At 39.9% G+C, this 20841-nt stretch overlaps 1 protein-coding gene across 3 annotated transcripts in view; it reads right to left on the bottom strand.

Annotated features, from left to right (window-relative positions):
* Positions 1-20841, bottom strand: part of Lhfpl3 (LHFPL tetraspan subfamily member 3) — a 529915-nt gene that overhangs the window by 151130 nt on the left and 357944 nt on the right. For all 3 annotated transcript variants that reach the window (XM_021162985.2, XM_029476925.1, XM_021162984.2), the window contains exon 2: positions 18476-18712. In XM_021162985.2, coding sequence (XP_021018644.1) covers positions 18476-18712 — 237 coding nt within the window. The remainder of the gene's footprint in view (positions 1-18475; positions 18713-20841) is intronic.

The raw sequence follows: 20841 nt of genomic DNA, 5'->3' as shown, positions 1-20841 counted from the left end.
GCTATGGGGGACTTTTGGGATAGCATTGGAAATGTAATTGAGGAAAATATGTAATAAAAATATTAAAAATCAAAAAAAAAAGAATTATTAGTTTCTTGGCTGCAGAGTTCACAAGCTTCATATAGTTTTCTTCATCATATTATTATCTTTGCAGTGTTTTGTAGCTGCAGAGAGTTCCAGAATGTTTTCATCAGTTCAATTATTCTCTATGACCTATCCATATGCCAGGTCACTGCTGATTTTGGAAGCCTATTAGAGCAATTCTCATTGTTCTAAGTCTATCCAATGCATATGCATGTGCGCGCGCGCGCGCGCACACACACACACACACACACACACACACACACATACCATTAGGCTACAGAATGATAAAATATTTCAGAAGAACAACAAACCAGAGGCTGGGGGTGAGGGGTGAAGCAAATGCAGAATGGAGCTAATCTTTGGTAAAAGAGGCTGTTAAAAATGTCTGCTTTTAATGAGGTTCACTGACTGATAAACTTGTGTTTATTCTGCACTGTGTCTGCCATTCTGTGGTGCTTTCCTTCAGGCAGACTCCAGAGACTTGATAGCTCTTCAGACGTTTAGACATTTAGAGTTTTTTTTTCTCTTTCAGCCCACTTGTCTTCTCTCACTTAATGAAAGGCAAAGAAACAGCAGTTCTCTCAGAAGTCTGTTTGTCCTTGGCTTGATTTAAAAATTGGCTCTGCAAATCATCTGTCAATCAAATACATTACAGAGAGAAACTCAGGAATTGCCTGAGTTGAGATGTTTCAAATGACAATTTCTTATTTGCACTTCTTCAATTATTCAAGACAACACAGATCTGCTGTGATCTTTAAAAAGGTTTTAGAATTACAGAAAACTGTACTCCGTGCTTTAAATATTTAGCCTTATTTTACAAGCTCAACTCTTACAGGAGACTTAGGAGCGTTCTAATAACAGAAACAAGCTCTTCTGTTGTCGCATGTGGGACTGATCACAGGAATCTGTTTCATGGCTTTCTTGGATGATGCTACACGGTGAGAAGCAATTTGTTACACGAGCAATGGGTCAGATGGTAGAGACAGATGTTACAAGCCAGGAATGGTGCACAGGAAATCAGCTATTATTCCTGTGCTCCATTTATTTATTTATTTATTTATTTATTTATTTATTTATTTATTTATTTATTTATTATTTATTTATTTAATGGTGGGGAAGGGTTGGTACATAAAGTTTCCAGTTAGTTGAATTCAAGTAAACACAGGGTACCTGTAAATGTTAGATATAGTGGAAACTGACCAGAAAGAGCCACATTTAAATTAAATCTTAGCAGCAGAAAAAAAAATTATTGTGTACACACCGGGGGTGGGGGGTGGGGGTGGGGAGGTCGGGGGAGGGAATCATCACAATCTGGAGTTGACGTTCAAACCAGGAATGGCTTTTGTATAAATGAGTTTCTCTGAATAGTAAAAGTGTGTCATTATAATATTATATGAGCCCATACTTTGGACTATTTAAGATGTCCTCATCCTGGAGCACAGGATGGTTCTTTTTTTCCTGAAGGAAATGGAAGCTGTGAATAGGAATTCCCTCACTGTAAACTGACAGTGTTGTATTCATACTTTCCATGTGCCACACTGTAGCTGTCCATTCTAGTACAAACGACATTAGGCTGTGATAATAACACCTTCAGCCCCCACTCCCTGGTCTTCATTTTTTTTTAATGTTTCCATCAGTGACCTGCACAATGAGGCTAGGGCTCCAGCTTAGTTGTTGCTAACATTTATTGAATGCTATTCTAGATTAAGTACCAAGTTGAGTGGTATTTTTGGATTATGTCTTTTAACTTTCTCTCTGAAGTTTTATTCCTCCTGCAAACCATCTTGTCCTCTACATCCTTCCATGTTGCCATGCACTCATTTAGTTTGTTGTTCCTTAACTGCTACATGGTACCACATGGTCTCCAATCTCCTCAAAGTCTTTATCCTCTCTCCTCAATGAATGACTAGATTTCTTGAAACTACCCAGTGCAAATAATGCTGCCCTGAACAACCTCATACATAGTTGGCTATGGCCTGAGAGAGAAATTGTCACAAAGAGGGACTGTTTATCAGTTGGGCTGGACTCTGGTTCCCATGGCCTCACTCTGCTAGTACTGTGAGAAGGCAAAGCCCCGCTTATCACCATGTCTACACTGCCAGCCTAGCAGGTGTGACTAGCAGATCACTCATTGCTGCTTTAATTTGTATTTCTGTAATAATGAATGCTTCAGGACAATTTACCTCAGGTGCTGATTTTTTAGTTTGCTCTTCTACCAATTACATCTTCATAATCTGCTCATTTTGTAATTCATAAATGAGCCTTTCCTTCTTATTGGTTTGGAGGAATCTCTTGCTTATTACAAGTGCTCATAAGTTTGAAAAAAAATTTAGATAGCTTCTAATTTATCAGCAAGCCTTCACTGTTTTTCATCACCTATCTTGATGTGATTTAATGAATACATATGTTTGCCTTATAGTTTGTACCTGGAAAGTTTGGTTTAAAAGATATCCCTGGCCATAATTATTAAATGTTTTCTTGGGGGGGGTATATGTGTGGCTTTTATATTTTTATCTATAAACTTTCTGTAAAAGTTTTGTCTGTAAATTTTTGTACATTTTTAACGTCTCATTTTTTAATATGGTTAGCTAAGTAGTCTTATTTCTATGATATTGTAAGTTAGAGATGCTTTCAAGAGATCCAGTACAATCCTTGATAAGGTTTCAACAGGGCACAAGGACCTCACTTTTGTCTGTGCCAGTTGTTTCTAGGAAAAAAATATGTGCTCCGACTTCTCAAACATCAATTTAGCAGTGGAATTTGAAACAGATTCCATTTAAAATGGAAGGTTGCCAGGGTATCTCTACGGAGGAATTCTAAAGTACTCAGTCTGCTCCCAGCCATTGGCTTCATCATCTTTACGTATTTAATCATCGTCGTAATAGGATTATATGTAACCTACAGCATTTTTGTTTAAAGTGCAGTCCTCAAATAAGTTGTATCACATATGTTAAATGTGTTGGGTGAAATTGAAGATACCATTTGTCAAAAGCCATACAGTAGATTGAGCATGTTCATACTCTATCAAGGCCAACCTAGGCTAAGAGAGACTTCCTAAAAATATTCACCTCAACCCCCACCACAGCGAAGAAACAAAAAGTCAACCCATGGAATACATAAATAACATAGAGTCTTGATTAAACATGCCTAGCTTGAGTTGGCATTAGGTCTTCAATTCTAACATTGGACCACACTGATGCCCACTGCTGGTCAGAGTGGTAGGGAAGGAAATGTGTGGGATCGCTTCAAGTTTCTGTTTAGCTTTGCTATAAAACTAAAAGTTCTATAAGAAATAAAGTCCATTAATCATAACAGATTTCAGAGCTATCCTTCAGAATGAATGATTGAAGCAATTGCTTTTTGAAGATGGGGTTTTGCTATTGACTTAGGCTGGCCTTGAACTTTCAATCCTCTTGCTTCTGACTGAAGAGTTCTGGGGTTCCAAGAATACCCAGGCAGAATTTGTATTATAAAATAAGTATCCCTGATAAATGTTATACATATAGAAATGTAATATTCATTACTTAAAAATTATTATCTTAATCATAATGACGATCACACAGCTTGCTGTAGGTGCTATTGAGTGGACTAACTAGTGAGAATAGAATCATGTTAGATTATATCTCCAAAAACAGCCAAAGAGAAATAGGTTTTGAAGAGGTAGAATCTCCCAGGATTTATTTTAACTTCTAATAAAACTTTTATTATTTATAGTTGTTTCATATAGCTTTTATATGACATGTTTATGGTGAAAAAAATAAAGATGTGTTTTGACCCAAAACATAGAGACCTACTAGATAAGCTGACACTAAATTTTTATTGCCTTGTGGATGAACTAAACTGATTGTTCCCCTGCATTCAGGGGCTTCTGTCTTTATTGCTACTTCTGTCTGGGAAGAAACTCTCTCTTTCACTACTTTTGAAGGACATGTCTTTAGTCATTTTTAAAGACTTGGCTTTGTTCCTTGTCTGTCTGGCTGTACTGCAAAGGAATTCTCAGCTGGATTGAAAATAAGTAACATTGTGAGAAGTCACATTTCCATCAGGGAACAAGTGCTCTCCTTGGTCATTGTCATTGAATTCACCAAAATAATTACATGGTTTGAGTTCTGTGGCAGAAATCCTTATATTTTGATGTAGAATTAAAATTATATATTCTTACATTGATACAGAATTTATATTTTGAAAGAGGTTTAAGGTTTTTATTGGTAAAAATCTTTGTATATTGATACAAAATTTAAAATCAATTTTCTTACTCTTAGATAGGCATTGTGCCTATGGAACTCATTTAAGAATACAAGGCTTAGACCAGACCCAGTCCTTTTAATAGCTGCTATTACAAACTGTTTAGGATAATTAAGTAATGCAAGATAACAGTCAGACAGTGAAACCCATGGTCATGTTAGATTCTAATTTAGTTAATTACAATAAAGTGCTTTCAAGGTTATTCAAATAGTGAATCGCTAAAAATAATCAGTGTTTGATAATTCAGTTGTGCTATATATAGATGGTCTTCAAAAGTGTCAGAGATACATAGAATATGGCATTTAAGATCATTTCATTATTAAAAGCTCTTTTGATTATGAGAGAGACCTGCTCTTGACAGTACCCCATTCCACTTGAAGAAGATAATGAACATCAGTACCTCTATGTGGAGTTATTTCAATTGTAGTAAGCTAGTCACTGGGAAAGACATGCCCTAATTTCATCTGCAGACAGAAATGCTGTCCAAAAGGACAAACGAACACAGGACAGTCAACTGCTAAGCTCTGACAAGACAGGGTAAGTTAGTCCTTCAAAATTCTTGCTTCACTTAAGGTCTGTCAGATGTTCTGGGCCAGAAAGCTCAAAATAGATGCTCCAACGTTATAAGGAATATTGGGGACTGTCCAGGCAGTCAGCTGTCTCTGTCAATCTCTGTAAGTTTTGGAAGCTGTGTCTTTGTGCTTTCTGCATATTCAGATAATATTTAATTCCATTTCAATCTCTGATGGGGTTGAAGAGAATTATAGTCTTACAATTAAACTTGTTATTTAGCATTGAAGATGTTCTAGATTTGGAAGGATGATTTTTTAGATCATAATACAAGCTGAAATCAAACAGGATTGAGGTACTGAATAGTAAACTCTTTAAGTTAGGACAGATGATAGAATACTTTATCTAAATTGGCAAGATAATGGACCAGACATTATAAGCATATATCATACTTCATAATATGCATAATTTTATAATTGTGTTCAATTTATATCTGAGAGAAAAGAGCCTTTTTTTTCCTTTTGGTTATTTCGAGACAGGGTTTCTCTGTATATCCCTGGTTGTCCTGGAATTCACTTTGTAGACCAGGCTGGCCTCAAACTCAGAAATCCGCCTGCCTCTACCTCCCAAGTGCTGGGATTAAAGGCGTGCGCCACCACCACCTGACTTGAAAAGAGCCTTTTTAACTGGACAAAAGGGGGAAATGTAATGGGTTGTCCTGTTATTTTGGGTCCTCCAAAACTGTTTGCCCCAAATATGAGAGAGCCACATATAAGATACTGAGAGACTGTCCCCAGTTAATTTTGATTGGCAAATAAAGATGCCAGTAGCCAATAGCTTGGGAGAAGAGACATAGGTGGAGGTGGGGTTTATGTTTTCCAGGCTTGGGACTATGAGGAGGAGAGAGAAGAAGAACCCACCATGGGATAGAGAAGAACATGCAGGAGAGGAGAAAGGGGAGTTCTATTGGCTAGGGCCAAGAGAATGTGACCCAGAGGGCTGCCTTGTTGGAGCTGAGAGCAGCCCAGATGGAACATAGAATTTAGGAAGTAGTAACTTGGAGTTATCGATATGAAAGTGGATTTTAACAGCATGGGGGTAGGCAGCTGTCCAGATATTGTGCTGCCTAAGGCATATTGAAAAATACAAGGCTGTGTGTGTCCTTCATCTGGGAACATAAATGGTCAAATATGGGTAGAAATACCAGGCTGGGATTTATTAAATATATTTTACAACACCTTTCTCATTAACATACTGTTAACTTGGTTCCCAACAGAAGTGAGAAGAGTGTTGAATTCATCATGATACATCTGAAAGATGTTTAAAATCTACCATGTCTGCCCAAAACATGGTAGCTGCTCATGCTTTTAGGGCACTTTGATGAAAGAGGAGAAGATAGATAGCTTCATCTGTTACTAGGGATCAACACATACAGTGTGCTTTAGTGTCCCATTCACTAAAGACTGGGAACACCCTAAACTGTATCTCACTTACTGACAGAGATTCTCTGAAGTGTTGTGTATTGGCAGCCAAAAGCCAGCCTCTAGAAAAACATCAGCTTGTAGGAAAACAGGTGAAGAGATGTCAGGCTAGGAGATGGAGTTTGCTTGTGGAACTTCTGTACTTGCCCCCTTCTCTTGTACAAACTATCGTTATTTTAGATATTCTTTGGAATAGACTCTCCCCTGCTTTTTCCAGAGCTGTAGGTCAGAGCCTGGTTTTAGTGATCCTGGCTGTGGCTTTTTCCATTTGTTGTCTCTACAGGAAGCCAACAGATGCTCTGTCAGAACAGATGTTGGGATTGCTGATGTGCATACCACAGCTGCTCTCCCTCCTGGCCTTGGCTGAATTCTGCGGTCACTTTTGCCTTTGCAGATGCTGACAGCACAGTGCTTTGCAGACATCTCATAGGAGTTGCTGGCTTTCACTCTTCACTTCCAAGTGCATTTTCCAAGGTCCAGGTAGGCCATGAAGATGGTATCAGCTCAGGCCAAGCTATGCTTCCAGTCCAGTGAATCCAAGGCCCGTTGTTAGTACAATGAAACAGGAATAAAAGTCCGCTGCAGTGCATGGATATGACGCCTGCCTGTATACCGTGGGCTCTCTTCAAAGGTGTGGTCAAAAAGTCATTACATTGATAGTTACAAGCAACTTTACTTTCTCCAGCAAAGTTTATGGAGATAGAATGTTAAGTAGTCTATTGTGAAATTAATGCTTCACGTAAAGATTCCCCATGCCCCACTATCTGTTTTCTTGTTTCTGTTGTACAATGTATCTCACAGTTCCTACTTATTTGTCACTGTTCCTCCTTTGCTTTATATAGACTTGCTGATGTTTTTCTACAGGCTGAGTTTTCAAAAACATCCTGGAAGATGAATACTTCTGTGTCTATTTGTCCTTGGGAAGGAGCCTCTGTTTATTATACTATAATTTTTCACTAATGCTGGTTGTACACCAGCTGTCAGTAAAGGGCATTCACTCCTTTTACATGGAGATGGCCCAACAAGGTACCTTTATGAAGCTGTGAGTGTCAGAACTGGATTGAATTCCAGAAATACAACTTAGTACCCACAGCACTAAATGTTCTCATCAAGGAGTCTTAGAATAAACCTGGCCCAACTCAGTTTTGAACTCCCACAGTTTATCAATACCATGCATTCTGCATATAGGCCATGTTTGGTGGGATCCAGTTGAATGCCATTCTCTACCCTTTGAATTAAACAATACAATGTGTATTTTTATGGCTCTTAAAATAAAAGCTCAAGAAGTGAGATGACTTATCTAAAGAGGACGAGTAGTTGTATAATGTTCCAATCTATCATCCATCCACAGGGTCTTTTAAAAAATAATATTTTATTAATCCACCAAGAAAAAGACAGTATGAAAGTCTTGGGCAAATGGATGTATCTGGAGGATATCATCCTTAGTGAGGTAATCCAATCACAAAAGAAGTCACTAGATATGCACTCAAGTGGATATTAGCCCAGAAACTTAGAATATCCAAGATACAATTTGCAAAACACAAGAAAATCAAGAAGAAGGAAGACCAACATGTGGATACTTCATTCCTCCTTAGAATAGGGAACAAAATACCCATAAAAGGAGTTACAGAGACAAAGTTTGGAGCAAAGACAAAAGGATGGACTATCCAGAGACTGTTCCACCTGGAGATCCATCCCATAATCAGCCACCAAACCCAGACACTATTGTATATGCCAGCAAGATTTTGATGAAGGGACCCTGATATAGCTGTCTTGAGTGAGGCTATGCCAGTGCCTGACAAATACAGAAGTGGATGCTCACAGTGATCTATAAGATGGAACACAGGGCCCCAATGGAGGAGCTAGAGAAAGCACCCAAGGAGCTGAAGGGGTCTATAACCTGATAGGTGGAACAGCAATATGAACTAACCAGTACCCCCAGAGTTCATGTCTCTAGCTGCATATGAAGCAGAAGATGGCCTAGTTGGCCATCACTGGGAAGAGAGGCCCCTTGGTCTTGCAAACTTTATATGCCCCAGTACAGGGGAATGCCAGGACCAAGAAGTGGGAGTGGGTGGGTAGGGGAGCAGGGCGGGGGGAGAGTATAGAGAACTTTCAGGATAGCATTTGAAATGTAAATAAAGAAAATATCTAATAAAATAAAATAAAAAAATTAAAATTAAAAAAAGAAAAGGACAGATTAGCAGAGTGGATTAGAAAACAGGATCCATCCTTTTCTGAAATACACTACACCATCAACAATAAGCAGCACCTATTGTAAACAGATGGAAAGAGGTGTCCTGGGCAAATGGAACAATGAGTCTCTCAAAAAATACTTACGGTATAATAACCATGCCATTTACAATTGAGTTTATTTCCTCTGCAATTATTGAAAAGACAAATTGCTTCTTGTATAAAAGAGATGGTATGTGGAAATATTAACAATTTCCATAATTTTTTTTAAAGTAAATTTATTAAGTGACAAGTGCTAAAATTTGTTCAGCACTTCTACAAGTAGGAATGTGAACACTGGATATAACATGTAAAAAGACACAATGTCTTGCTTGATTTCAAGATCCCAAAGTGTAAGACATGGACCCTTCAGGTTTATTTTCAGGTGCGGGAAGATTTAGGGTATTATTCCCAGAGAGAGCGCATTGCTGCCAGTACCCTTAAGATTTCTTTGCTACAGCCCTTTCTGTTTGTCTCTGTTCAGGATGAGAAGACCATCTGTGTTTCTCCCTTGCAGAGGCAAATGAAATGAGTGGCCATGTGTCTCTGTGTGCCTTGACCTCATAATGGAGTTATTGAATATATAATAGAAATGGAGAGATCTGTTTTTCTAACAGAACTTTTATGTACATGAAATAAAATTGAGTAGAGGAGCCGAGGCTCCACAGGAGATTTGACTAGAATTATACTCGTGAAAACTCTTGTTTTTCTTCAAGTATCTCATCTCTGTACAGGGCACATAAAGAAAAATCCAATGCAACATTACCTTTTTTCAACATTATCTTTTATAAACAATAAGGATTATTGCTTTTAGAAACTCTGGGAAAATTTTGTGTAGCTTAAAATCAGTCATTAAAACTCACAATCGAGTAAGTAGATAGAGCCACCTGTTCTGACATGTAAATAAGCATAGTTTGTTCCAAAGATGGAACATTGAAGCCCAGCTGTGTCTACTGTAATAGTATACTCCAAAGCTACTGGGCATTTTACAGTAAGCACTTCATGTCAACAGCTACAGCAAATACCAAATCTGTGCAAATAGCCACTCCTGTGGCTGCTTTGCAAGGACTAATGTCAGAGGGTTAGGCTGCAAGTGATCAGTGTTTGAGAGCCCTGCGGTGATCTTGTTTAACTCATTTACTGTACATCCATATGCAAAAATAAAATGCCATATTCTTTTCTAAAAAAAAAAAGAAAAAGATAAAGAAAAGAAAAATCCAGAGATTGCAGGATGGATAAGAGAAGTTAGCCGGGAAACAAAGTCAAGTAGCAAGAAACCAAACTAACATGTACTTTATTATAGAAAAAGCGTTAACTGTTGTAATTAAGGCAGAAGCTTCAGGACTGCATTTATTGAAAGACTAGAGCTGGGCATGCCCAGCCACGCCACACCCACGAGCCCAACATTCAGACTGAAGTAGAAAGACTACAACTTACTGCTGCCCTGAGATGCACAGCAAAAGCTGGTCGCAAAAGTAATCAAATCAAATCAAATCAAATCAAACAGACTAGAATTGTGTGTCCCAAATAAAAGCAGCTATCTTCATGAATGGATTTATGTCATATGCTACAATCAAAGCAGAAAATTTAGAAAGAGAAAAGCAATCACTAATAGGGTTCAAATGCTAAATTGTCTGGTGAAACTACATGGAACATCTTGCCTTACAAAAGAACGGAGGGCCAAGTACAGATAAGTAACTTAGAAGTAAATACAAGACATATGTATATTCATTCTTTCATAAATGTCAGCCATGTCCACTGTTTCCAGACCTTGGCACCACAATGCCAAAGGGGAGAAGGAAAGAGATGGAGGGGGAAGCGGTAAGCTTTAGCGCAACTGAAAGATCTCTCTTCCCTCTTTTCTGCTCTCCTCCTTTTCTACCCCATCTTCTTAAAAAAACAACAAACCTCAGTGTTCCTTCCTTTATTTCAACTGGTTTGATATTTTCTGAGAGATTCTTGGCTTTGCAGGCCTTATCTCAGGACCAAAAAATATCACTGAAATGAATTTTTACCAGATGAAAATTATTTTTATTTTGGAAGAAGAGCTGGTAATGGCATTACTTGGGTCAACCACTCAGTCAACTCTGGATTTTCCCTCAGACTCTTAAACTACTTCAGCTGGGAGTCAGCAAATTGGGAAAACAGCAAAATTCTATAACTGGAGGTTGGGTACTGGTCATAAAGAAAACTGTTTCTTAGAGTAAACCACAGTATATGAATCATTTTGACACATAACTTTTGAATGGACGATAGTGTCTGTCTTGGGTTAGGGCTTTATTGCTGTGAAGAGATACAGACCAAAGCAACGCTTTAAAAGAAAACATTTAATTGGGACTGGCTCAGTCCCATTATCATTATGGTGGGAAGCATGGCAGCCTGCAGACACACATGATGCTGGAGGAATGGAGAATTCCACATCTTCATCTGAAGGCAGCCAGGAGGAGCCTATCATCTGTACTGGGCAGAGTTTGCGCATAGGAAGAGACTTCAAAGTCCTCTCCAAGGGTGACACATCTCCTCTAACAAGGCCACTCCTCCTAGTACACCGAGCATTTAAACACAGGAGTCTATGGGAGCCAAACCTATTCAAACAACCACACTGTTCTACCTTTAAATGTTTTCCAAGTTTCCCGTAGCCTAGACAGTAAGTTGAAGAAGACAATTTCCAGTTGCACATTTGTAAGTGGCTCCTGCCAAGCTCTCCTCTCGTCACACCTTTAACTGTTCTCTCCAAGTCTCCCTCCTTCCACCACACCTGTCCTCCCCACCCCCTCTGCCCACTGACGGTGGTGCTCATGCCTGGTTACTTTTATGGCTAGCAGACAGTACTGAAGACAATGTGACTCTCAAAAACCATGACGTCCTGCACCTTAGTGCATGTGTTATCATACCCATTATGAACGCAGTAACTTTTTGAATAACTCAGTGATTAAGAGTAGAAGAAGGAGTGGAAGTGGATAGAGTTTATAAAGAAGCACATTTCAGCTCCACCAAAGCAAAACCTTTTTATGTTTAGGATCTGGGCAACCACAGAACAACAATATTATGAGAAGAGGGCTGGAGTTCCTTCAGCAATTCACTTATTTGACACGTAGACATTGAGAGTTTACATATACCAGACATTATTCAAATGCTAAGGATGCAATAACAAGCAAAAGAGAAAAACCTGTGTCTTCTCTGGGAGACAGAAAAGAATTAAGACGAGGCAGTGTGCTCATCACAAAGGTGATTTGGGCAAATCCTAAGAGAGGGAGGGAACAAGCATTATGGTTTTGGAGGAGAACAGCTCAGTAAGAAGGAACAACAAAAGCAGAGACTGGCCCTAAATGTCTGAAGAGCAGGGAAGGAGAATAAAGCCTGTGTCAAGGAAAGAACGGACCACAAAGATGGAGGAAGCGTGCAGAGCCTTGTGGAACATGGTAAAGGACTTTTGCTTTTCCAGAGTGAGATCTCCAAGTCACCAGGAGTCCTCACACAGTGAACAGTGCGGTCATTGCCAGTAACTGCATCATATTAGACGCTCTGAGGTTAGACTGCAAGAGGACAGGGTTTCTAGGAGCCAGAATGATAGTGTATGGACCAGGGTAGCAGCAGGCATGGCAGTAAAGTGTGTGTGTGTGTGTGTATGTGTATGTGTGTGTGTGTGTGTGTGTGCTCCATTTTACAGGTGCAACTACAGCTGTAGGATTTGTCTGTTTTTTGATGATTAGGCTTAAGTCGTGAAAGGAAGAAGTGGGATGGTTCCAAGTTTGGGGCTGAGCATTTGGAAGGATGAGTGCTCTAAGCTGAGATAAGGAAGACCAGGAGGGGAGGAGGTTTTGTTGGATGTATAAGGAACTCAGTTACAGAAATGTTAGATATGAAATGATAGTCATATATTTAAGTAGGGAATTGGATGTGTGGGATCAGACTGCATTGAAGAGGAATGTAGGGGAGTTAAACCTGGAGTCGTAAGGATACAAATGTGCCTTAAAAGCTATGGTGCCAAATGAGGACAGCAGGAAATAAGTGCAGTAACAGATACCTCAGTGAGAGATGAAGAAGGGGGAAACCAGCAAAGGAGTCTGAGCTGGAAGGGCCATAGGCAGGGGAATTAGGTAAAGTTATCCATAGGATCCCAATCAAGTCAGAGTTTCAAATGTGCACCACACACGGTAAGTGTTAAAAGGGGACTGTGGGATCCAGCAGGCAGGAGGTTGGGAGGGACCCTTGACAAGTGTCTGTGACATAAAGGGTGAAACCTAATGGTACAAACACCTGACAGGAGAACAATCAGAAGTAGTGGGGTGCAGGGCAGCTGGCCCCACAAAGATCTCTCATCTCTGCCTTGGTGTCTTGCATAGTTTTAGCTCCTCTGAAAAAGGACCGGGATATACACAGTTTCTATTCAGGTCCATTCTAGGAGTCTTTGAAGGCATCAAGGACTGTGGCTTCCACCAGGAAACAGACCCTTCACTGTGGCCTCTTTCAAGTTTTTGTTCAAAGCAGTTGAAGATGCGTTCCTCCTAAGTTCCCTGATCTTACTTCACTAGGTCTTTAATAAAATTTTATAGCAAAGTAGCAGCATGGATTTTATAAGCTATTCTCAAGTGTATTGAACTTCTGATTATATAGATTTTTTTTTCTAAAAGCAACCAATGGAAACAAAACTAAACTTCACTGTTTGTACAGGGCTGGAAGCAAAGTTATCTCTTAGGAATGGATTACATGATGCTGGACCAAAGACAGGACTTGAAATTGTGAGTTAAATGAGTGAAATCTATTCTTTTCTAGTTGTGAACATTTAGACAATATCTTTAACCTCTTTGTACCACAGTTTGGGCTATGAAGAGCTAGGGTGATGATAACTACTTCACTCTGTTATTTCAAAGATCAAATCAGATTTCACATGGCAAATATTTAGTCAGACTACAGCTTATCCCAGCCCACTTGTTGATTAAGTGATCCCACCCACAAGCTTTGGTTCAACTCTTTTAGTCAGTGTAAGAGGTAGACTGGGTACTGCCATTCCACTTTTAATGAGATGAGTCTCAGCCTCTGAGATGCTCAGGGACTGGACCAAAGACATCTGCTGACATTGAGATCAGAGACAGAGTATCTGTCCTGATACTCGAGTCACTATTCTGGTTCCCACATGCTTACCACATAGTGTCAGAATCTAGGCATGGAGGTGCAACTGTTACGAACCAGTCTGTTAACTCTGACTCACTCTGCTCTTGGGGGTATGGATGAGCCGGCTAGTGGTGAGTGGAACATAGGGAGAACACAGGCAAGAAAGAGAAAAGAAGACTCAAGGTATCCCACAGCCTCATCCCCCATGACCACTGAGTTCCTTTTCCTAGACCCTCTTGCATGCCAATAAGCTCCAGAAAGTAAGGTGCTTATTCACGGCTGTGAGGGCTAAGAACCCTCACCACCCTCAGATCTCCCAGTCCTTAGAGACTATTTGTTTAAGCCCTGCATTTTACAGACTAGGAAGGCTAATGTGGGGTTATTAAGGTGTTGATCTCAGCTAGTGTTGGGCAGCCTGAAGCCACGTGCAGGTTCTTCTACTCCACCATACCACATTGCCACTCACTCTGAAGTCAAAATTCCGAAGCGATTTCTCAATTAGGTAAGTAAGGTGAATTCACTCTCGCTCCCCTATTACAGCATTAAAAAGTGCTTACACCATTTAATAAATAAATAGTAGCTCGAGTCACGTCTGGATCAAGTGTCCTCATTTGCTATTTAAGTGCTTAAAGACAAAGTGACTTTAAAGCTACTCATGAGAGGACCCAATTATCTGATAAGTGACCACACACACATGTAGAAACAGACCTCTTTTATAAGTGATGTCTGACAAGGAAAGAAATATTTGTGGCATAGGAGCTCTGAAAAATGTAATTATTTATCCTTTCACAGTTAATGAAAGAAATTGAAATTGAAGCTTTCATTTCAAATCCTTTTTAACTGGGTGAAACTTTAATTTTACATAATTAAATTGACTTCACAGTTCAGTGTGTTAAAATATGCAATTAAACAGCATATCAAGGTTAACCGCTGACTGCTGTTGGCTCCTTTAGAAAGCATGCTGATACACTCACAAAAGGAAAAACACCTGCCTAGCACTGTCATCCCTGTGCCAGGGACCACATAGCCTGCAGGCCTGTGTCCTCCAGGTCAGAACAGGAAGGAGGGGCTGGTTTTATTGTTTGTTTTGTTTTTTGTTTTGACCTAAATCAGGTACATGGTTCACTGGATTTAAACAATTCTTACTTTTTGTTTTTCAGAGGAATTTCCTTTTTTTTTCTTTTTTCTCATTAAAAATTATCCTGTTACTTCCACTGAGCTTCATTGCAAAGCCCTCTGTTAGAGCACTTGGGTCTTTCAAGCTGTGATTTTCCGTAGAATGTCTCTGTGGATTTCAGGCTAAAGTGGAGATTCTGAAAGCTGGTTACTTTCGTTTGACTGAGGGAATAAAAACATGTCTCTGCTTTCAGTTTTTCCATTCCACAGTTTACAATCTGTTCTAGGTGAGGTATCTTTCATGTGACATTTGTGCTCTTGGGAAAGAAAAGCCTAAAGAAATCCTGGAGGATTTGCTGAAGTGGGCCTGGGGCAAATGCTCTGGAGCTGACTACTAAGGGGGCTTTTAGTTACATACCCCTCCTTGTTTCCTCATGGAATAGCGTGTTTGTGATGATCAATTTATGATTCAGTAGCTTGTCACATTCCCTTTTATCTTGAGATCATGAGTAGAATATGGTCAACAACTAAGCCAAGTTCCTTCCCCTGATAGCTTCTTCAATTGATGTGCAGTGATTTGGTTTTATCCCATTAGGATGGCTGCTAAGAAGGATTCATGAATTTAAGCAATATTCTTGCCATAATGATACATAGAAAACCGGATTTATGTGATGACTCTCCCACGTGAAGCAGGGATGTGTTGTAGAGTTATGTCGTAGAGCTAATTACAGAGGCTCCTAAAGAAGATATGGTCCTTAGTGGTCTGTCTTATGATCGTATCTTGTTCCTTGTTATGCGTCTGCTACTTCTAAGATGCATGTTGATATGACTGGTGGGCTATAAAGCTGAAAGACTATAGACATTACAATGTGCAGTGATATTAATATAGGAACGCATAAATTCTTTACTCTTCCGAGACATGGCTTCACATATAGTACCACCGGAATCCTTACCAGAAAACATCCTGGGGTAAATTCTTCTAAAATACTGAGCCAGCACTACATCTTTCACCTTATCAATGTATTACCATGGATTTCAATGTATTACAATGTATACCAAACAAAGATTTGTCCCCCAAGAGACTTTTTGGTAGCTTTATTAGTAAAAATTAACACTGGAAAATATTTTAATTACTCAACAGTGATATTAACACATCCATGCAATTGTAAGTATGCCTATTAATAAGTAACCGGTTTCATAACTGCAAATTAGGCTCATGCATATCATATGTAGAATCATTGATTGGTCTCAAATAATCTGAGTTCAGAAGTTTCAAGCTTGAACAAATTATTAAATAATACCAAACAACAAAGACTGATTTGTATAGCAACAGTAAATCTTGGGTCGTTTCTCAGAAATACGTAGGTTTGGTTAAATTTCATAAAAGGCTTAGGAATCTTGACCCGATTTATAGAGACTCTAATGTACAAGGGCCCGGCAAGTGAGCAGAGCAAAGCTGGTTTTATCTTTTCAGAGTCTCGGATTAAGGCGTTTGGATTGGGAGGCTGAAATGTTTCACTGCACACTCTGATGCTTTCGAGGCTTCTTTGGCTTGCTCTGATGCGGCAGATGACCTGCTACTGACTTTAACTGTATTTTTCTGAATTCTCTTGTATGTGTGATCAAAGAAGATCAGGGAAGTCAGTTTTCAGTATAACTTTTAACATTAAAGGGACCAAGTAACATTCTGTCCCATCACAGGCCATCTCAGAGGCTGCAAGGATTCGCATGTGTGCAAAACAAAGCAGTCTTCAACTCATTCCTCCAGAAAGGTGGTTAGGCAAATCTGAGCAATCCTCACCAGTTAATATGAAGGGAAGAAGACAGAAAACAGAGTATATCCAACAGACCACAGAGACAGACGAGAGCTCCAAGCAGAGCGTTGAATCAAGGAGTGCATGACTAATATGTACATATGAAACAAAACGTAATATAAAGGAATGAGGAAGTACTGAAGACAGGTAGTAGATGCAAGTTATGAAAAAGAATACACAGCTATTTTTCCTAGTCCTGATTTTATATGGATGTTTTTAGTGGTAGATAAATACAAAACATATATTCAATACTAAATGTGTAAACTCTAATTTGAAATGTCACAGCTTCTAGGTTGGTAATTCTAACTGTATATGAGTTCACTAAGCTGTATAGACTTTGGGTCTGGCTAATTTGGGTGTGTAATATTTTTATTTATTTGCAAGCTTTTTAAAAATAATTAAGTTTATAAAAATAGATTAATGAATGCACAAAAGTATTAAATCTTAACACAAACACAACTATAACTGTTATTTTTATATTGAGTGTTTTTTTAAATCTAGAAAGGTGAACCCTGAGGGAAAGGTAGTTTTGTGTTTTGGAAATTTTAGCTGCATTCCCCGTGAGTTATTTTTGTGCTTAGAAAATTCTTGATGGGATTAACTAAATTGATGAATGGTGTGCTTGCAAGTTAGAGGGAGAGAATCCCTGGGTGTCTGCTGTCCTCTCAGCCACTCCATTTGCCTTTTCATGTTCCTGCTTTCCAAGAATGGACAGTGATGGTCACTTGTGAAGTTGGCTATAAGGTCATCACACAAGATGTCCACATACAGGAATATATATATATGTTAAAAATACCAAGGAATGCTTCAAATTAGCACCTACCTGAAGCAGTATCTAAACTTTATAATTCAAGGATGGATCTAGCTCCTTCTTAGGAGCAAAAGGCTAGGAGGAGCCCCTCAGCTGAGGGTAATAATATAAATGCAAAGCATAAAGATTGAAGATAACAGGGAGGGCCAGGCATGGTGGACAGTGCCTGCAGTTTGAGGACTCAGGAGGCAGCATCAGGAGAGAAGGCTCAAGAGTTTGAGGTCAATCTGAGCTACAGAGAGAGACACTATCTCAAAAATCAACCTCTACTACCACCATCACCAAGAAATTCCCAACCCTATAATATAAGGATTAAATTCATTGCACAAATCTAAGGCTATAACAAATTCTTGGCATTAAATCTCTACCTTAAAGAACAGGTGTAGGAGTGTGGAAGAAAAATTACAAGATTCACCTTGAATAATGACAAACTAACTCTTAGTCACCTATTCTATTATACTTAGGTATTAATCAACAACCAGTGTCCTGTTCTTTCTCAAAGTTTCCTTGTAGTTCAGTAGAAATTTTCCTTTTGAAAGGAAATCTAAGGAGTTGGTTACCCAGATAACACATTGAAAATTCCAGCCAATTGGGGTGCACCTATAATCTCCAAAGCTACTTGGGGTGGAAATCCCTTCTCCCACATGAGCTTGAGTTGCATGATTGTGATGGTTTCACAGGCATTTATTTCATGCTGGAAGAATAGCCATACCCACATTCCATTCAATCCAATGGATACCCCTCCCCCAATGTTGCCTCTTAGTCATTAACTCCTGACAGTTAAGGCATTAGAGAAGGAAAACTACTTAAACAGTCACAGTGGATTTAGAGAGTCCCAGGAAGATAAGGAGGCACAGAAAGATGAAATTGTAATGCTATACTTAAGTCTTGCAAGCATCTTGAACCTGCGGAGGAGTCTTAGAATCCAGAGCATTAACAGACGTGCACATGAGAATGCAGGAAAAGGGGGACTTGCAGGGCAAGAGGGAGAGAGCGGCTGCTTTATTCTGTTTTGGATTATTTTTTGTGCTTGAGTCATCCAATAAGAGCTCCTTGAGTAATCTTACCTTTGTTTTCTGCTTTCAGTTCCTCTGCCATCAAGCTGTCTTGTCGGTTCCCAAGCACAAACGCTAGAAACGAGAGGATCAGGGCGTCTAAGATTCCGATGATAGCCAGGATGTACGCCCAGCGGACCGAGCAGGCCCCAAGAGTGTACTTGTCTGTCTTCTCTCCGCACATCCGTTTTACTTCATCTGAATCCCAGCCATCAGGGAAAATCATACAGCCAAGGACAAGACAGGCAGCTTAAAGAGAGAAAGACAAAAGGGAAAAGGTTACACATTTTATTTTAAAAAAAAAAACCTGTTTCTAATGTTTGTCAGAGCTTTCAAATTTTTACTTTCGAGAGCAGCAAATCCCACTTCCGCTTCCTGTCCAACCCATCCTCCCCGTTAAGCAGACCCATCTGAGATAAGGTAGATTTAGCTGTGAGAAAATATTGAGAAATTGAATTTTTGTGCACATTTGCAGGAAGGCTTCCATTGCAAATAGGCCAGAAGGAAACATCACACTGCAGGATGACAAGTCAATGCTGTCTTTGAGTAGTGACAAGAGCAGCGACAGAAGCCAGATGAAGGACTAGGCTAACATGGGAAATACCAGAGTGTGTATTGACTTTGAATCATTGGGAAAATAACATTGTGCTCCCACCTCCAGTGTCCAGACCACGTGTGCCACACACTGAAACTTTCTGTTCTAGTCAGTTTAATATGTGTGTGTGTCCTATTCCCCTTCTCTTTCATCTGTCCAAACCCTACATTTCATCTATCTCCTTTGCTCTCACTCAAATTCTTGATTTCTTTCTATTTCTCTAATGTATATTTTCATTACATATTTGCATACATATTAAATACATTTCTGAAATACATAAATATAAACTGTTAGTATCCATAATGCTACACACACGCACACACGCACGCACGTGAGCGCGCACGCTCACACACACACACACACACACACACACACACACACACACACACGTGCGCTGACCATTTGGATAGCCAACTGCTGTGCTCTTCCATGGAGGAAACTATCCTTCTCGCTCTCAGCTTTCCTTAGCTGCTTGTAGTTCTCTGTGTAGGGTTGAGGTCTCCTGAGCTGTCCTCCATACATGTTAGCATGTCTATTGATGTTACTGTTGTTCAGGTCATGTTTAGGCAGCTGTATTGAACAACAACAGCAGCAGCAACAACAACAGCAGCAACAACAACAATGCTACAAACTAATGTAGCACAGTGTGGCAATGCCGAGCTTCAATGGAAATTAAGAGAGTTAGGAAGAGAATTGTTTTCTATATTTCAAATATCATTGCTTGTGAGTACTTCCCCCTCCCCTTTGTGTGGATATGTGTGTTGTGTTGTTTTTTGTGTGCATGTGTGTGTTTGTGTGTGTATGTGTGCATGTGCAGGCCAGAGGTCCATGTTGAGTGTCTTTCCTTAGTTTTTCTACCCTTATTTTATTTTTAAATGTGTATTCTTCTCTCATTCATGTCCACTGCAGTTTCCCCTCCACGCCTTCCCCTCTCCCAGGGAAAAAGGATTTGGAACCAGTCCACCCCCAGTACTGTCCCCACATCCCCCTGATCCATAGCTCCTCCAGGGATACCAACCAAACATGGCATAGCAAATTGCAATAAGACCAGGAACATACTCTCATATCAAGGTGGGATGAGGCAACCCAGTCGGAGGAAAAGGGCCCCAAGGGGAGGCAAAAAGTCAGAGACATCTCAACTGGAGTCCCAGAAGGACACCAAACTCTACAACATAACGTATATGCAGAGCACCTAGCTCAGACCCACACGGCTCTGTGACTGTCGCTTCAGACTCTGTGAGCCTCTGTGAGCCCTGCTTGAGTGATTCTGTGGGCCATGCTATCCTGGTGTCTTCCACATCTCTGTCTCCTAGAGTCCTCTTCCCCCTCTTTTCCCGGGTCCCACAAGATCTGCCTAATGCTTAGCCGTGGGTCTCTGCCTCTGGTCCCATCAGTTGCTAGATGAAGCCTGGCTTTGATCTACCTTTATTTTTTGAGAGAAGATTTCTCACTGGATCTGAATTCCATTGATGCAGCTAGGCTAGTTAGCCAGTGAGCTTCAGGGATTCAGCACGGGAGTTACAGACACTGATGCATTCTGGGAATCCAATCTCGTGCTCTCACACTTGTGTAGCGGGGACTTTTCTGACTGAACTGTGATGTCCCTGTGCCCGTTTTCTTTTCTTTTGATATAATCTAGCTATGTAATCCAGGCTGGTCTTGACTCATGATCCTCCTAGCCCCAGCCTGTGAAGTGCTTTGATTACAGGCATATGGTAATACCTGGTTCCAAATTCTTTTTCACTTACCACATGGCCCTTAGATGAGCCTTTATAGCTGTGGC

The sequence above is a fragment of the Mus caroli genome, chromosome 5, assembly GCF_900094665.2.
Source record: "Mus caroli chromosome 5, CAROLI_EIJ_v1.1, whole genome shotgun sequence".
Classification (NCBI taxonomy): Eukaryota; Metazoa; Chordata; class Mammalia; order Rodentia; family Muridae; genus Mus; species Mus caroli.
The sequence above is the reverse complement of the archived record's forward strand: the minus strand, read 5'-3'. Positions and strand labels throughout refer to the sequence as shown.